Source organism: Salvia miltiorrhiza, chromosome 5 (genome assembly GCF_028751815.1).
Source record: "Salvia miltiorrhiza cultivar Shanhuang (shh) chromosome 5, IMPLAD_Smil_shh, whole genome shotgun sequence".
Taxonomy (NCBI): domain Eukaryota; kingdom Viridiplantae; phylum Streptophyta; class Magnoliopsida; order Lamiales; family Lamiaceae; genus Salvia; species Salvia miltiorrhiza.
In genome coordinates, this window is record NC_080391.1 from 22,382,934 (window position 1) to 22,402,435 (window position 19,502).

The window sequence follows — 19,502 nt, forward strand, 5'->3', positions numbered from 1 at the left end:
GGGTCATGATTCTAGTCGGGTACAACTCGGGTGTACAAGAGATCACCTCAATTTTTTTCCACTAAAATTTCTATCCCTTTACTTTTCTTTTTGTAGTTTTGATTCTCTTTTGAAATCATCAATTTTGATTTATAAAATGTTAAATTAAAGATAATGACGATATCTTTAATTTGATGTAAAAATTATAAAAAATAAATTTAAAAGCAATAAGTTATTATAGTTTAAAGTCATAAAATTATTTTTTTCTCTCTCTCCTCTATCATATCCTCTTTCATTTCTCATTTTTTAAAATGTGACGGTTCTTTTTTTTTCTTTCACTCATTTTTCCATATTTTTTAATGTTTTTACTATATATTAGTACTTTTATATTTTTATTATATCAGTTTAATGAAATTACAATGATGAAACTTACATTTGTTCATTTTAGAACTCTTTAGCTTAAAAATATATTTTTAAAGGTTAAATTTATATTAATATATCAATTTGTAGATAAATAACTAATATTAATTGAATTCTTAAGCTTCAAAATGACTCATTGGAAAATTATTAATTGGAGAACCATTATCCATTTTTTAAAAAATAAAAACTAAAAGTAAATTGAAGAGTTTAATTCTGTTGTAGCACGTTTATTTAAATTTACTGAAAGTGTACACATTTTATTTTTAAAAATGAACAACACATATCTCATGTTAAACCCTTTATTGTTCCACTTTCCAATTGATAAAAAATTGTATACATTGATAGGAACTTTATTTTAAAATTTGTATTTAAGCAAAATGACAGCATAAATATGATTTAAATATGTGTTCGAAAACTATATTAAACTATAGTTATACTATATGTAAATAAATAGTTTTGTACTTATTAGAATATTATATGATCCATAATGGTGCTTATTATCATCTATACTTTCTTTTCATATTTCATAATTTATATATTGGGTTAAGTACCACCCTATCGATGGCGTCCCTATCGCGTACAGGACCCTATAGAGCTGTTTACTACCTCAACGTGGCAAAATCGCACCAAACACCCCCCCCTGCATTTTAACACCATTAAATCACCGTTAATATCATTTTTTAATTAAGACGGGCCCCTCTCTTTCACACACACACTCTCTCTCTCGCATCCTTGTCGGCAAACAAGGCGGTGTAGATCCAAGTGTGCCACGTGGACGCTGAGGCGCACTGGGAAGTGTGCACGGACCCCTTCGAACTCTGATATGAGGTCGAAGATAATAGAATAGGGAGGGGTGTTGGGGGGACGGCGGCAGCGCCTAAAATACAGGTGGCGACGACTGAAACAAAGGAAGGCGGCGGCGTTTTTGCCGTTGCCAAGAAGAGAGAAGCGGAGCCAAGGCGGCACCGTCGATCTGTGAGCAGGGCACCAAAGCTCAGCTGCCACGGCTGTGCCGTCGTTCTGTCTGAAGCAGGGGAAGGAGTCAATTGTGAGAAAAGCCGAGGGAGTCAGAGGCGGCGCACGTCACCGGCGAGAGAGTAAGGGAGAGACAGATGGATGGTCGGTCGGAGGCTTCTCTCTGAGATGGAAGCCGTGGTGGCGGAGCTTGAATAATAGAGATTTGTTGAGTTCGCTTTGGGAGGTTCATTGGGAGAGGGGAGGGGGAGATGTCGGCGGTGTATTCGGAAGTGGAAGGGAGCCTCAGCCTCACCGGCGGCGCGCCGAGGGGAATTGAATGGGGGCCCTGGGTATCGCGGCGGAGGGGCGGTGTTCTCTCACCGGGAAAGGATGCTCGAGGAGAGAGAGAGGGCCCATCTTAATAAAAATAAATAAAATAATTTTTTAAAGGTGATTTAACGGTGTTTAAATGCAGTGGGATATTGGGTGCGATTTTGCCACGTTGAGGTAGTAAATAGCTCTAACCCTGACTATAGGGCCCTGTATACGATAAGGACGCCATCGATAGGGGGAAATTGGTACTTAACCCTTATATATTTATACACATTATCGATTAAATCAATTAATTGTTATTTCAAAAATTGAAAATTCGAATGTTTTCATATTCATATTTTTATTGAGATTATATTGTGGATAATTTAATTTTTTATCGAGATTATTTATGTTTGTATTTACTTTTATATATATATATATATATATATATATATATAATGTTTAATATTTATATTTATTTATGTTGGGGTACCGGAGGGTTTCTGAACAGGTGTATGGGGGGGATACACTTGTAGGGTAATTCTTTGCAAAAACTGATGTGTGAAAAGAATTGTGAACTTAACAGTTTTTAATAGAAAAGAGGCTAACGACTGATACTGATAAAACTATCAATGGATGACTTCAATTATATGAATCAGTCAGACAACTTAAGTCCAGATAAGACTTCAGTCGAGTTTGAACGAAAACAGAGAAATGTTATGATTCTTACTGATTATTCGTGGATTTATCAGTTAGACTAATAACACTGGCAGCGGAAATTAAACTTAGTTCAATTAGCCTTTGAAAAGAATGTCACAAACAAAATTCCTAGTTTCACTTTTCAGTTAGTCAGTTTCAGTTGATAATAACAATTAAGCAAAAAAAATAAAATAACTGAAAGCAGATAAGAACACGAGGATTTTTACGTGATTCAGAAACAACGTTCCTAATCCACGGTCAGATGATTAATCTAACAAACACTTTGAGCTAATGTTTTAGGTGCACAGCAAACCCACCAACACCCTGGGTTGAATTTCTCGCTCACTCTTAGCACGCTAAGATATACTCGTGCCCGGACAGCGCTTCGCTAAGATCTCTGGAGTCAGAGAACCCTGGTCTGAACTCCGCTATTCTCAAACACTCTTTTCGCTCGGTTAAAAAGTGAGTTTTATCTCTTCCAACTAGGATTACTGAGAACAGAGTCTCAAGTAACCAAAATCTTAGGCTTTGGATAATACAAGAGATGCCTAAGAAACTAAGAGAATATTTGTAATCAGTGATCTGATTTTTGCTTTGATGATTCTCTTCTTCGATTCAAACTTTTGAAGGCTGAGTTGCAAATTTGGCAGAGTTTCAGCTTGTGCGTTTGAATCGGTGAAGATTGCAGTGTTCCTAGAGCTCTATTTATAGGCGAAGTCTTGAATAGATCCGTTGGAGAGATGGTCTTCAAGATTTCTGCTGTTGTGAGAGTAGATTTGAATCCGACTGAGGCTACAATCTTCGAGGTTCCTGTTTTGGTGAAGAACGGCGTCTCAAAGTACATCCGGTAGGGTGCCTCTGAAAAGGTTGCACCAAGTAGGAATTCTCTGCAAAGAAATGACGATCTTCAAAATCTCTGCATTTAATGCGGCTGCAGGAGCATTTAATGCTGGTTTCAGAGTTTCAGTTCGATGAAGAATGTTAACTGATGCTTGTCATGAGCATCAGTCCGTTAATTCCATTTGCTCCGCATTAAAACATTAGTCATCACTGATAGTTCAGTGAGACTATAGTCCAATCAAAACTGATGCATTTGACTTGTCTTTTGCCGCTTTCTTCAGTTGTGGTCTTCAATCTTCACTCTTCAGTCTCCAGACTAACTAGAAATATGAACTCTAACACTTGAGTTCGAAAAGTTCTAATCTATTACAATAAGAACAAAGAGTTTTGGTATCATCAAAACTGGGGATAAGATATTTCATTAAGTTACCAACAATTTATTTAAATTATCATTCAATTTCGATGATGGTCGTGCATCGCACGAGCGGGCACGTGCTAGTCTTATAAGAAATATCAATTTTTTCATTTTTATTTTGGAACATGACCTCATGCATTATCTACCACACATTATCACTTTTTCTAAAAATAATGGGTCTCTTTTTCCACTCAACATATTATCTATCAAATATTTTTTAAAACATGTGCCATTTTTCAAGTGATACTCTCTTACAAGATGGATGGAGGGTGTTTTCTAATTCTTTAAAAAAAATAAATTATGTAAAAAATATCAAAATATCACCATTTGTGTTAGGTTAAATATATACTCCTATTTTGTTTGAAGTAATGTATAATAATAATATTATCAATTCAGTGGTATAATATTAAAATTAATGAATAGCACAAAGTAGTAATTACATTATAAAGAAAAAAGTAGGATAATGGTAACACAGTTTTAAATTTTTTATGTAAATGTTGTATATACATATTACAATAGTCAATCTATTTTATATGTAACTAACAACAAAATAATTATTATATCAAATGCTAATTATTTCGACTCTATATAAAAATTTAAAAATTGAAAATAAATAAATTAATGTAAAACATATTTAAAGTTTCATTTTTAATCTATATAAATGTCAATCTAATATTAAATTTAATTAAGAAAAAGATAATAACAAAATCTTTGTGTAAATAAATAAAGTATTCCTCCAAAAACATTACCACAAATTAAATAAATTTAAGAGTGGATTTTGAAAATAGCCCCTATATATAAAAATAAATTTTACCCACTAATATAAAAACTTTAAAAAATACCCACATTTACCATTTTACCCTTACATATAAAATTTTTATAAATACCCACTGTTCACTGGTTGTGAATTCAACTCGAATTCACAACTGAATTCAAGTATTGGTTGTGAATAACAAGTGTTGGTTGTGAATTCGCGTGAATTCACAACCAACATTATTTCGAGTTGTGAATTCACAACCGATAAAACTCAAATTCACAACCAACAATATTTCAAGTTGTGAATTCACAACCAATGAAACTTGAATTCACAATCAACACTATTTCAATTGTGAATTCACAACCAACGCCGATAATTCAGTTGTGAATTCATAAACCTGGTTGTGAATTCAAGAACATTTGTACAAAATTGCGTGATTTTCATCAATTTCTTCGTTATTTGTATTTTTTTTTCGATTAAATTCAACTTTTCCTCAAATTTCTCTTCATTTAGAATCTCAATCTCTCAAGAGGTGATAATTTCTTTGAATAAAAATTAACCCTAATCTTCAAAAATGTAAACTGCAATATCTTTTCATTGCTCGCCGGAAGTGGAAGGCCTGGGAGAATCGCTTCCGCAACCAGAAGAAGAAATGTGATGAAGCGGCGGCGATCAGCCGCGAAGGATCAGAGACCGACTAGAGATGAGAGAAAGATGAGAGAGAGAGGAAAGATGCGAGAAGAGAGAGAGAAGAGAAAGAGCGAGGCGGCGATGGTGAGGCTCGAGATCTGACCGCCGAGATCGATGACCTTCTCCGGAGCCTCGAATGCGGCAAGGGGGCGAACGGCGGCGGAGGTGCGTGTAGACAGAGGAAGAAAGAGAGAGAGACGCCGAGATTGGAGATGAGGAGAGGAACGCGCGGCGGCAACGCCGATGTCGCCATGGCCACCCTCGGCCGCCACCGCCGTGCTCTAATCGATCCGCCGCCTCAATCATCTCTGAGAGAGAGAGAGCTGGTGGGGGGAGGAATGAGAGAGAGGAGAGAGGAGAGAGCGTGTAGAGAGAGAGGGGAGAGAGAGAGAGAGAGAGAAATGAGAGAATGAGAGGAGGCTAGGGTTTGCCCATTTATATAGAAGGGTAATTTAGTCCTTTAACACAAAAAGTGGGTATTTTTTTATGTTTTTATTTGAGTGGGTAAAATTTATTTTTACTATATAAAAGTGGGTACTCTTATATATTAACACTAAATTTAAACCATATAGTAAGAAATTGTATTTTGTAGATTTATGACTAATTATTCATCTACAAAATTATATTAAAACTAATACAAATTATACTTTTAAAATTATACTAATTTGTAGATGAATACTCATTCTAATCTTTTTTTTAAGATTATTATACAAATTAAAGATCATGTCCCGATTTTTAATTAAGATACATATAGACTATTTTTTTCACTGCATAGGATAGAGAATTTTGATGAAAAAAAGTTATCATTAGAATTGTATTTTTATATAATATATATAGATTTAGATTGATTGTCAGAATTTTGCTTTTGAAAAAATAAGATAAAATTAAAACAAAGAGCATATATAATAAAATATTTTTTAAAAAAATATAGAAAATCAAATCAAATCAAATCAAAAGATAAAAGATAATATGCATAAATAATAAGATAGGTAGAGGAAAAAAATAGTTTGAAACTTTTGATTTCTATAAATTTTTTATTTTAAATTCATTTATATTGTAATATATGTCAAACAAGTTTGCACCATGATCTTTAATTTGATATATATATATGGAATATTTTATCATAATCAAACTACCCAACTAAAAGAAAATGAAAAACGATAATATTGAGAAAAGGTAAACTTTCTTAGAATGAAAAGAAACAGAAAAAGGTCTAAAAAAAGACAAAAAGAAAAATTAAATTCCCTGCCTTATAAAAGAGTGAAACCATAGCATTAATATTATTGTAGTTTGCGTCTCAAAAAAAAAATATTATTGTAGTTTGAAAAAAAAACTAATACAGAAATATTAAGACATTGAGAAATGCAAATGCACGTGATTTGCAGTTTGTTTTATTTTGTTTTTGTGTTATTTTTTTTTCATTTTTCTAAAGGTAGTATTTCTTTTAAGGGTTAATTGCCGTAAAATTAAAAAGCTTTTCGAAATTTCGTCATATTCTCACCAATTTAAAAATCGACGAAAAAATACACGAATCAATATTCCGTTCTTAATGTTCCAAAAATTATTAACTCCGGCGAGATTAGCTGGCAATCACTGATTATGTGTCACTTACATGGCAATTATTTAAAATGTGTCGCCTACATGGTTAAATGACATGTCAATAACTTATTACCTGTTAATTACATGGCAATCAATACTGAGTTGTCATTTTCTAATTAGTCATCAAAGTATGACATGATAAATAGGTAAGAATATAATAATCATAAATAAAATTTAAAAAAGGGGAGGGCAAAAGTCATAGACTTCGTCGATTTCCCCCTCCCCTCCCCCAAATTCAACAGAAGCCCTAATTCCTCCAAAAGACTTATTTTTGAATCTGTGAAAGAATTCATCACCTTTGTTGTGGAGCCTGACCGCGACAACTCACAAAAGCAAGTTGTTGGCCATTTAAGAGTGTAGGGACGATGGTCGACAGGTGTTGTGGAGCCTGACCGCGACAACTCACAAAAGCAAGTTGTTGGCCATTTAAGAGTGTAGGGACGATGGTCGACAGGTAGGGCCTTACATTTTTGTTGTTTATAGTTGTTTATTATTGGAATCTTTGTGCTTTTCGTTGTTTATTGTTTGTTTTTGTGACTTTCAACACAAAGATACCTACATTTTTGTCTATTAGTGACTTGAGTAGTTATTGATATTTTTTTGTTTTTTATGCAACAGAGATGAATTTGCATGCTATTTCCATATTAAAGGTCGTTTTGAAGAGGTTGAGGTCGAGGGTGGTGTGATAGATTGTCATACAGGCGGGTTATCATTTGGGAGGTATGACTTAGATGTAGACAGGTTTGGGTACTTTGATTTGCTTGATTTAATTGAAAAGTTGGGGATGAAGGACTGGGAAAGACTTACATATTTAAAGCCTAAGTCTAATTCATATATAGTTATTTACTCTGATCAAGAGGTAATGGAAATGTTGTCATACTTAATTGATGAGAATAGAGTTGTGCATGTATTTGTTGAGGGTGGTGTTAAGGTTAGACCTCCTGGTAAGTGCATAAGAGTGCCAATAGAGGCATAGAGAGATGATGACTATGTACCTCAAACCGTAGTTGAATTACATAATAGCAGGACTGTACCAATCTCCTCACCTGCTGAAAATGACACAACTAATGTAGATGAAAATGCTGGAAATGAACCTTTTGGTCATTATGATTATTTGGATAAAATGATAGATGATTATGTGGGTAGTGATGCTGAGTTCAATGAGGAATCTAGTGAGGATTCAAATTATATTCAACCAGATGTTGAGGATTCTGACTGTGGCCTCACTGACCTTGACTTTACCTCAGGAGATGATGAATATGTGGAGAGTAAGAAAAAAATGAAGGGTAAGGATGTGTCATTTAAGTACATTGATGATGATACAGTAGGGTTTCTAGGGGATGAGGAGTTGGGTGCTAATGTGTCTGATTATGCAAGTTCTGAGGGTAATGTAGACTCATCTGAGAGTGATGAGGAAGGGCAGGTAGTAAAGGGTAAAATTAAGAAGATTTACTATGACACTAAGTGTGATCATAAACAGTTGGAGTTAAAGTTGGGTATGAGATTCCAAGATAGGTGACTCATCCAGAAACACCTATTGGATGGACTCGAATTTATACGAGGTCGTCCTAGGGTGGTAAGGTGACTCAAGTCGTCTCTCAAGGAAGGCTAAATAGGGCTTTGATCATGCTACGCACAGAAAACAGGAAATAAACCTAAACACTCTAATCAGAAGTTTGGGTCTGACACTTCCTCTCCGATTAACTAATGCGTAATTAAAATAAAGCATATAAAGTTAATTAGGCAAAAGATAGGAAGCCGATAAGAATGCAAGAAGGCAAACAAAGCTAGGGTTCTAAACTAGCAATCTAGAAAGCAGTCATCAATTCAACCATAAACAACGATTATCTAGGCGAAATAACATATTAACATTTAATCAAATGAATGTTAAGCAAACACACACAATCAAAGAGAATTCCGCAAGCAACTCAACGATGAACTAACTAAGCACTTAAATTATCAAGAAACATCAACTAATGCAGAAAACATATAAGGACTAGAACATGGCATTTGAACATTAATGAAATCAACTAGAGTTTCAAACTCAAACACTAAACCAAACGATCATAAACTCGTAAACATCTAAGATTAATAACTACCTAGGCAAGAAACTAAATCAAGCATAAGATTCGAATGCAAAGAAAATCTTAATCTCCATAAAAAGAAATCTCTAAACTTTCACCAACAAGAAGGGAAAAACGTAAGCAATAGCAACGAACTACGAATCACGTAGATTATCTAAACTCAACGACAATAATCTCTAATCATCACATCCATCCAAAGCATAAAACAAAGATTCAATTAACCAAAGGATTCATAAAATCAAGAGAATATAGAATCAACAATAATAATCTTCAATCATCACATTCATCAAAGCATAAAACATAAAACTCAATTAACCAAAAGATTCATATAACCAAGAAAATATAGAATCAACAATAATGATCTTCAATCATCACATTCATCAAAGGCAAGAAACAAAGATTCAAATAACCAAGAGAATCGAAATGAGTTCTTACAAAACGTAGCAATCCAAGGAAATCCAATCCGATGAAATGTTAATTGACATCCAAAGCAATCCAATGAATCCAAGATGTTTATGATGTTTCTAACTACTCTAAAACTAAGGGAAAGCAAGGGAAAAATCGCCTGGGGGCTGCTGGGGACGAGAATGATAAAGTAAAACCCTAGAAAAGGGATTTTAATCGAAAAATCGTACTTTCGGATCTGAACAGAGGCGGCGGCGCCGTGGGACGGCGGCCGCCGTGCACGGCGCCGCCGTGTATGCCTTTCGCAGACTGCAATGCGCAGCGTTTTTGTTTTGGTCCATTCTCCCTCGTTTCAAGTCGGATTTTAGATCCGTTTTCGCCTACGAACTCGTATCGAGACGAACTTTGATTCTTCTTCAGACCATTCAACTAAATTCTGACTTTAATTTTGTTCACATATCAATCAATGTGAGCACAAAATCCTGAGACAACAAAATTAGCACAAAAGCTCAAATCATTCAACTCTTAAGTGAAAGAGACCAAAATAAAAGTCAATATAACACGTAAACACCCAGAGATTCATCACAAAATAGGGCTAAACAATAGGTGGGAGTTTTGGAAAGCTATTACTACTTGGGCTATAGAGCATGAGAGACATGTGAACTTCAAGAGGGTTTCTGCAAGAATGTGTGACGCATATTGCAAGCCTCCCTGCAACTGGAAATTATATGAGTCTGTGGTTTCTAGGGATAATTACTTTTGCATAAAGACTTTGTTGGGTAGACATACCTGCACTAAGAATATGGATAACCCACTGCTAAGTTCTAAATGGATTGCTGAGAGATATATTAACGTCTTTAGAGGTGAGGCCAGATATTAGAATTGAGGACTTGAAGAATGATATCTGGGATAGGTTTACAACCAAGGTAGGGAAAGATAGGTTGCAAGGCAAGATCTATTGCCAAGGAATTGGTGAGAGGGTCTGTTGTGGAGCATTATGGGATGTTGGGGAGATACCTTGCTGAGCTTAGAAGAGTAGACTCTCAGGGTAGGTTTGAGTTGTTACTTGGGGAAGAACACATGTTCAAAGGTTTGTATATGTGTCATTCTGCTCTTGCGAAGGGGTTTAAGAGAGAATATAGACCTATAATAGGTTTGAATGGATGACACCTTAAGACTTACATAGGGGGATACTATTATGTGCTGTGGTCAAAGATGAGAATAACCAGATGTTCCCTATAGCTTGGGCAGTGATGGAGATTAAAAGTGAAAAGACTTGGAGTTGGTTCTTAAAGCTATTGAGTTTTGATTTGGAAATTGGTGAAGGTGGTGGTTGGACCTTCATCTCACATCAGCAAAATGTAACTTATTTAGCACATGATAGTATGTAAATTCATATACATGATATGAATTTACAACATGGGCTTGAAAATGTTGTTCAGTTAATAACTCCATATGTTGAGCACAGAAATTGTGCTCGGCATGTTTATATGAACTGGAAAAAGAGCTTCAAATGAGCAACTCTGAAGACTATGTTCTGGAGAGCAGTGAGAACCACAAATCAAGCTCAGTACAAGGCTGCATTATTGGAAATGAAGAAAGAAAATGCTTTAGCATTTGAAGGATTTGTCTCAAGGGATGTCAATAAATTCTCTAAGGAATTTCTTTCATTCATAGCCTGCTCGGACATGATAGATAACAATATAAACGAAACATTTAATGGATGGATTCTAAATGCTAGGGAAAAACATATAATACACATACTAGAGGAGATCAGAACTTCACTCATGAGTAGGCAGGTTCAAAAGCTTGAAAAGGTGAAAGATTCAAGTGATTGCATATGTCCTGGTATCAGGAAAAAACTTGAAAATCTTAGATTTCAAAGTAGACATTGCATAGCTGCTCCAGCTTTAGGTGGTAAGTTTGAGATCACATTCCATGAGGATAAGTTTGTGGTGTTTGTAGAAGGTAAAGAGTGTGCATGTAGGGTTTGGCAACTGATAGGGATACCTTGTGTACATGCAATCTGTGCAATTCAATACATGTCTAAGGATCCTGTTGATTATTTGAGCAATTACTATTCCATGGAGATGTATAGAGCCACATATGACTATGCTTTAGAACCTGTGAATGGCCCTAAGATGTGGCCAAAGGTTGAGGGTTTTACAGTGAAGCCACTTGCTGTAAGAAAAATGCCAGGAAGACCAAAGATCAAAAGGAAAAGGGCAGCTGAGGAGGACCCAAAAAATCCAGGGCATTTGAGAAGATTCGGCCAACTCATGACATGTCAGAATTGTCTACAGATAGGCCACAACAAGAAGACTTGTAAAAATGAGAAAGTCCAGAAGCCAACTGAGAAGGTAACAACATTTATTCTTTTATTTAGTTTATCTAAATCCTAATAACATGCCTTTATTTTCAGAGGAAAAGAGGGAGGCCCAGGAAAGAAGGGCAGGGCACTTGATGCTTTTTAGAAACAATGATGGAGCATCTTCATCTAAGCAACTACAAGAGAAGATGGTCCATCATCTGAGGCAGCAATGGTAGCTAAGAGAAGAACTTCTCCAAGAAATGGTGTAGAGTTTATGCAAATCTTCGAAGTGGCAATTACTACTATCAAGGAAGAAGGGTTACCACAGTTAGTAATCCAATTCAAGGAAGAGGTGGTCCAAGAATGAGGGGAATAGGAGTCAGTCCAAGTATAAGAACAAGCCAAGTGAATGACTAAATCCAAGAGAGAGGCAGGGGCATGAAGGATTTAGCCCCACGTGGATCGTTTCTCGGATATCATAATTCACCATACAACGATTAATTCCTAACATGCTCCTATGAATTTAAGTGCTGCACATTGGAGTTAGAATCACTTACTTGTGAATTGGATGCAGAGGTTGTTAACGGCTGAATCGAATGACTCCAGTTCTGACCTTCTGAATTGTATCTCGCTCAATTCTCAACGTTGGATGGACAACGAACTATGAGAACTCCCACAGAGAATTCTACCACCTTGAAATCGGCGCCCCCTGCTGCTCTCTCTAAAACCCTAATTTTTATGCGTCTTATTTTGAGAGCAGATAACTGTATTTATAGACAAAACACAGTCCTAGGGCCCCAATAACTGTAATAGGCGTCCCTTACTCCTTACTGGGCTCAGGAGACTTTGGGCCAGTCCAGGGATCAGATACAAGGAATAAAGACGGGCCTCTAATGAATTAATTCTTATGATCATCCCAGACCATAATTAATTAATAAGTATTAATTCATTCCACTAGAGAATCAATACTGACTTACCCTTTTATTACCGATGATGAGTCAGGGCTTGTATTTAGACTTATTAAATCTCCGTATTTAAAATATCCGACATCCATTAATTAATTAAAGCTCTGACAGCTTAAATTAATTAATCTCTTTGTAATCCTTAAGTAGTACCACTCAAACCTTATTATTGCGCCTGAACTTAATCAACCTGCAGGGTTTAACGCAATAAATCTTATTGAGCTCCTTAAGGGGATGTCATTATCCTATACCGAATATGGGTACTAATACAGATAACTAAATATCATATATTGACCGCTATCACCCAAGATACAGAGTATTCAAGTTAATATATAACTCTCACCCATAGAAAATCAAAGTGATACACGAATCAACATATATATCTGAAATCTTATTAGTATTAAGATTTTATTAAGTCACCGAGATATTGATTCTTCACTTATGTCAGATAGAAGAATACATCTCACTGTGATCTTATCAATACGTTATGACGTACCAGTATAGACAAATAGTCAAGACAAACTATTTTCATCTATACTGCAGCCTATACCAATGACTCGTCCTAGAGTCATCTCGGCTGTGATCTATTTATATCTCTTAAGTTTATTCCAATTATATGACCTTCTGTGATCTGTTAATCACCATATAATCTACTTATATAGAGATAAATGACATACATATGCAATCATTAACACAATCAGATAGGAGATAAAATAGTGAACACGAGAATCATTGTATACAATCGTAAAACATTCTTGTTTTCAGTATACAAATCCAACAGGGCAGACCAAGATGAGAGGACGGGGAGCTAGTCAAATTTCATGCCAAGTGACTGATGTGAACACAACTCAAGAAAGCAGGGCTCCTCCAGAGGCTTAGTCAATTTAAGAATGTTTGCACTGTTTTTTTTTTTTTTTTTTATGTCAGCTGACTTATGAAGCACTTGTTTTGGGATGTTGCTTTTGATCTGTGAACAAATATTTCTATGGATGAAATGAACCTTGGATTTTTGAGATTTAACTTCCTACTATTTCATCTTCATGTTGTGTCAAATCATAATTTCAATTTGCATTACATAATCATAAAGAAACAAGGAATTAGTCAAGAACATACATCTTCATTGATAGAGATGGAAACAAGATACATCTTAATCCCAACCATAATTACATGAACCCAACTACAAAATGGCAGAACGATACATGATAAGCCCTAACAAATCCTAGTAAGGAAGATTGCAAGAACAACAGTAGCAACAAGGATGTACATGTATCGAATTTTCCTCTCCATCCTGTTCATTTTCTTAGTCCAAATTATCTTCATCTCTTCTATTTCATCCTCTTCAGTGGAAGCATCAAGCCTACAAGCTTCTAGCTGCTGAATAGCTTGGTCCCTTTCAATTTTCAGATTGTTGAATGCGTAGTGTGTAGACAGCTCAGGATCAATCCACACCCAATACCCACAATCCTTCCCCTACAAATTACCAAAACACAAAAACTCTCAAGAATATTTTGTTCATTCACCAGGACACAACTACAATTAAAAACACTGTTAGGTCCGAAGGGTCTCGAATAGGTGTATGGGGGGGGAGAATACACCTATAGGCTATTTTCGATCTTTACAGGAGATCAAAACGAAACTTTAAACACAAACTCAGACACCTGTTTAATGAAAAGAGTTTTGACCAAAACAAGGTTGACGACTGATACTGAATGCTCTTCAGTAAGGAGTTATCAGTTAAGTCAAAAGAACTGGACTGATGAACGTAAGGCTTCAGTCGAGTTTGATAAACAGAGATGTTATAAATCTTACTGACTATCAGAAGATAGATCAGTCAGACTGATAACACACGCAGCGGAAAACTTTTGTTTCGCAATAGCCTGTGAGTTGAGCACGTTGTTAGTCTTAAGTTTCTCTTTGCAATTAATTAGTTTTCAATTTACGAAAGAAAGAGCACAAGTAAAAAAAGTAAATAATGAAAGTTGTAAATAACATAGAGATTTTTATGTGGTTCGGAAAACACTTCCTACATCCATGGTCGGTTGATCAGACCAATAACTTCACTCGGCAAGTGCTTACTGGTGCACTGCAAACCTGAAAATGTGCTTACAGGTGCACATAACCGAAACAACTGAAGATCCAATCTTCAGTACCAACACACCTTGTTGGATTTCTCACTCCTAGCACGCACTGGGCACTAGGATCTCACGGAGACAGAATGCCTTTCTAAACTCCTTTACAATACAAACACTCGATTCAGTTGGTTGAAGGGAGGTTAGAAAACTTGCCAACTAAACTTCAAAGAACAAGTTCTTTGCAGTTAGTTTGACCTAGGCTTTGAGTATACAAGGTTTGCCTAAGGTCTAAGAGAATTTATGTAATCAGCAGTGACTGATTATTGGCTTTGGGATTCTCTTCTTCGATTCAAACTTTGGAGAGTCTGGGATTTAGCTGAGAAATAATTTTGGCAGACTTTCAGCTTATGTCGTTGAATCGGTGAAGATTGAAGTGATCCTCGAGCGCTATTTATAGGAGAAGTCTTGAATAGATCCGTTGGCGGAGAAGGTCTTCAAGATTTCTTCAGTTAGAGAGTAATTTGAACTTGGGCTAAGGCTTCAATCTTCGAGGTTCCTTGTTTGGTGAGAACGGCTATCTTGAAGAGCAGGAGATGCGACATCTCTGAAAAGTAATCACCAAAGAGGAATGACCTCTGCAGAGAAAGGACGATCCTGAGATCTCTGCATTTAATGCAGCTGTACTTCTGGAGTGCGTGACTTCCTTTTGAACGTTGGAGGTTCAGTCCGAGGAAGAATGTTTAATTGATACTTGACTTTAGTATCAGTCTGCTGATTCCACGTGGCACGCATTAAGTAATCAGTCAAAACTAATTCTTCAACTGATGCTTCAGTCGGCAACTTCAGTTTTCAGTCTTCAGTCCTTCGTTCTTCAGTCTTCAGAACAACAACTATACTAGAAAAAGAACTCTAACACTTGAGTTCGAGAAGTTATAGTCTATTACAAAATAAACCTATTGATTTTGGTATCATCAAAGCAAGGATTAAGATATTTCATTAAGTTCTCAACAAACACCCAAAAATTGATATGCTAACTTACATCGGGACAAGAACAACACAAAAACCTTCGTTCTGGATTCTTCTCGGTTCGAGATGTTCGAACCAAAGCTGGAATAGAATGCCCACATTCTCTTTCAAATTCTTGATATCTCCTCCTATTCGAGTTTGAGCTCAAGATAGACATTTACACCTTCAAATGCGCCTCTTTCGATCGAAACCACAATATTTTTGCCCTTCAATCTGTTGTAATATCCCTCGCCAAACCTAATCAGAATTGGGAATGCATATTTTCGCGAACCCTAATTCGAACCTTGGATCTTAATCAATGAATTTAATATGTGAAACGACGTCATTTGTTTTTAAATAAGACGACGTCGTTTGCTTTGGCCACCGATGTCACGACCGGTCCTAATTAAGGATAATTAAGCCGGGAAATCGTGGCTAATGGAGGGAGATTAGAAGCGGGGTAGAAAGGGGAATAATCAAACAAGAAAGGATCGTATTTCATCATTGTTAACAACATGGATATCTATAATATAACAGAGTTTTTGTCGTATAGACTCAAATAACTAACAAGTTCGGATAACTCCGACTTATCCAAAATAACATAAAACTTCTGAGTACGCAGCGGAATAAGGTTCTGATTACATGTATGAAGACATGTAACCCTAGAGTTCATTAATACATAATAAGACAAAAGAATCTCGCTCGTCACTTCATCACCATCGGCAGCTGCTCAACCTGCACATTTAGAAATATATGCAGGGCTTGAGTACAAAAGTACTCAGTGGACACGTATGCCTAATTATAAAAATACATGCTTCAAAACTGTAAATTGTCATGCCATCATAAACAGTACAGCAAGGGAGTTTTTCGCTAAAAGGCCCAAGCTTACTAAATTCATTTGTGATTCTTAAAGTTCGTCTGCAGACTAAGTTCTCTTGTAATCTATCATATCTGGAACTGTGTGCCGGAGAGGTGGCCACCTCTCACGGACACTTGACCGGCCAACCCGCTAGATGACTCACGGTCACTGGTGTACACTAGCCCTGGCAGGATAGCTATCAACTGCTCAGGACCCGAATTCGATTGCATAATAACTGGCAAAGCCACATCAGATAGATATCATACCAAACATTGAAACATTTATGGCAAGACAACATTTGAAATAATTTTCAGTTCAAAGATTTTGCAATGAAATAACTGTTCAAACATAACATTAAACTCATTTGATATATATGAAAGTAACCCACCTGATAGAAATTTTCTGTGGTACAGTAGCTCCTTGACTGATTATTAATCTCGTGTTTGACCTTTATTACGAGAATATAAATAAGATACTGCTCGAATAAAATCCTCAATTAATGAGAATGCGTAATTTAACTATGCATGACTCATATTCCGATAATTATTATTCTGAGATAATAATCTGGGAAATTCTATTATAAATCCTAATTGTCGAAATAAAATAATTTAAATAAGGCTCGTCACATGAGGTCGGATAGATTATCATAATCAATCCGTTCTCATCGGGTGTTCTAATCCGTCAATTAAATAAACCCCGTTCCTCGTAGTCAATAGAAAATAAATACTTCAACTTATTCGCTTTATAATCTCATAATTAATCGGACTTAATAAATAAGAACAAGTAATGTTATAAAATTAAAAAAAAATAAAATAAAATAAAAAGGCTCAACATAAGGCACATAAGAATCACAATCAAACATCATCAAAACATGCTCTGCTTTTACACTGACTCAACTTCAAAATTTAATCTGTTCTGACTCCGACATCTCCTGGACTCGAGACTCATACCGAAAGAAAGATCTTCGAGTCTAGTTTCATATAAAAAAAAAATAGAGTCGAAAACTCCAAGTGGTTTGAGAGATATGACGTTTTTACCACGATCTACCATGTTCGGCAGTTTTGAACAATCGAAAACTTGTATTTTTTAAAAATAGTAAACGTTGTCAAACTGGGCTCAACTTTGGTGGATATCTAAATAACACAATAAGGTTAATACCATAAAAATTTGGAAATCTAGATCACCCAGGAAGCTACTGAAATAAATGACTCTTTTCTCTGTTCTCTGAAATTCTCAGTAGTAATGTGCAGTTTAGGTTTTGCATTTTAAAGAAGTATCATACGAAGTTGGAATGGCTTGAAATTTTACCAGGGTACTCAAGACTCATGTAGGGACTTGCTATAAAATTTTCAAAGTTGTTAGACATCGGCAAACCGTCGATCACAGTAGGTCAGTAGGCCTACGAAATTCATATTTATAAGTCCTTAAAAATAATTTATATAAATCAAGAAATAATAGTTTAATCCCAAAAAAATTCATTAAAAGTCCATCCTAATTTAAATAAAGAATAGACCTCATTTAAAATAAATAGTCCCAAACTTGTTACGCACATATACTAAATCTTTCACGAAACATCCTTTAAAATAAACTTTGATACATAGAAAATAATTCAACAACTTGAGCTCTTAAGGGGTTGTTTTACAACAGACACCAAATCTACCTCGGATCTCCAAATGAGGCTCCAAAAGACATTCTGGAAACTAGACATTTCAAGGATCATTCTCCAATTTGAATCGAATGAAAAACAATTCAAACGAGCAAGATATGCCCTCTCAAAGATGGGTATTTAACAAGCAAAAATCTGTAAATTTCATATTTCCAGATTACAACCAAGTCAGTGGGCTTTCTTTAAAAATTCATATCTCCCTTTACAAAACTCCACTGGGAACCCCAAAGGTCAATCTGGAAACTAGGGAGAGATCATAACACTCTCCAGTTGGATTTACTCTAAGAACCTTCATGGTTTAGAAGATATGACTATCTAAAGTTCAGTGCACAAAAAGAGTTCAAGTTTGGCAGATTCAGAACATAAATCGGAAAAACCACTTTAAGCTTCACCAAAAATTCTAAAACTGAACAAGTAAGTTCCCAACATGTCAGTGAATATTCAGTAGAAAGATAGGCTTGAGAATCAAATATTTAAGTCGGCCTTTTCCACCTCAAAGTCGTAGGTTTGTAAAATCTACTGGATGGTACATGGAATAAGAACTAGATTTCAAGAATTTATACCGGTTGTTTCCCTTACTCAAAAATGGTGAGGCCGATGTCAAAAGAAAGATACGGGAGTCTAGAGTGACATATTCAAGTTTCAAAGGTTTTCACCGATTGAAACTTTACTTATGATCTCCCAAAGATTGTTTACCAAAAATGTATTCCAGATGGACAGTGATGTTTACAAATTCATAAATAAATCATGCGAGCTCTAAATATTCTGAAATTTTACCAAAATATAGAAGATGTATGAAAGATGATACACAATTAATTTGAGAATTTTTGGGAACCGTTTGGATGATATGCAACTGAATTCAAAATAAAGAAGCTTAGTATATACCTCTTCAAGTTACAATTTGGAGTTGGAGGAAACTCTCTCTCCCTTTCTCAACTTCTTCTACACGTTTTGGTGAGGGAAGAAAAGACTTGATGGCTGGAACAATATGTGTTGTTGCATAATTGAGTTGGTGGTGAAAGTGGTGGGGAAAATGGTGGTGAAAGTCAAAAAGTAGATTTAGTGGTAAAATGGAGTGGGGAACAAAATTAATGGAAAGAAAAAGAGAAGAAAAAGAAAGGAAAAAAAAAATGTAGAGGAGAATTATTGATGTATTTTCTCTGTCTCGGTGATTCTGTAACTGTAAGATGGATCGTGTGCTCGTATATGCTTGATACTGTTTATTTAATAAATCTCGTATTTCGACATGTGATTTCTCGCTTAAATCGATAAATTATAAAATGAATATAAATTAAATCCGTAGATTTAATTCGTTTGTTGTTCTAATATTTAAATTAAATCCGCAGATTTAATTAACTCACGAGTCAGAAATAAATCACGACTTGAATAAAGATAAAATCTAATTTCATCTTGCTTAAATAAATAACGTGACTTTGCTAAGTCAGTTATAACTCTGAAATAATATCATTA

At 35.5% G+C, this 19,502-nt stretch overlaps 1 protein-coding gene and 1 long non-coding RNA gene across 2 annotated transcripts; one reads left to right on the forward strand and one right to left on the reverse strand.

Moving 5' to 3' along the window:
• Positions 1 to 3,107: 3,107 nt before the first annotated feature.
• Positions 3,108 to 11,621, forward strand: LOC131025662 (uncharacterized). The gene is made up of 6 exons (XM_057955458.1): positions 3,108 to 3,205; positions 7,287 to 7,612; positions 7,676 to 8,091; positions 10,088 to 10,247; positions 10,706 to 11,517; positions 11,580 to 11,621. Exons 1-6 carry the CDS (start codon positions 3,108 to 3,110, stop codon positions 11,619 to 11,621), a joined length of 1,854 nt encoding a protein of 617 aa, XP_057811441.1.
• A 4,359-nt stretch (positions 11,622 to 15,980) lies between these two features.
• On the reverse strand, positions 15,981 to 19,226 carry LOC130986751 (uncharacterized). Its single transcript, XR_009089379.1, has 3 exons — positions 18,918 to 19,226; positions 16,755 to 16,814; positions 15,981 to 16,242 (listed from the first exon to the last, which is right to left on the reverse strand). It is a non-coding gene; the product is annotated as an uncharacterized LOC130986751 (long non-coding RNA).
• Positions 19,227 to 19,502: the final 276 nt, after the last annotated feature.

Bases quoted from the DNA above. Each gene is read 5' to 3' on its own strand.
- LOC131025662 (XM_057955458.1), top strand. From the start codon at position 3,108: ATGGTCTTCAAGATTTCTGCTGTTGTGAGAGTAGATTTGAATCCGACT. The intron at 3,206-7,286 runs GTACATCCGGTA...TTTATGCAACAG, and splicing joins GTGAAGAACGGCGTCTCAAA to AGATGAATTTGCATGCTATT. The intron at 10,248-10,705 runs GTTTGTATATGT...TCTGGAGAGCAG, and splicing joins GGAAGAACACATGTTCAAAG to TGAGAACCACAAATCAAGCT.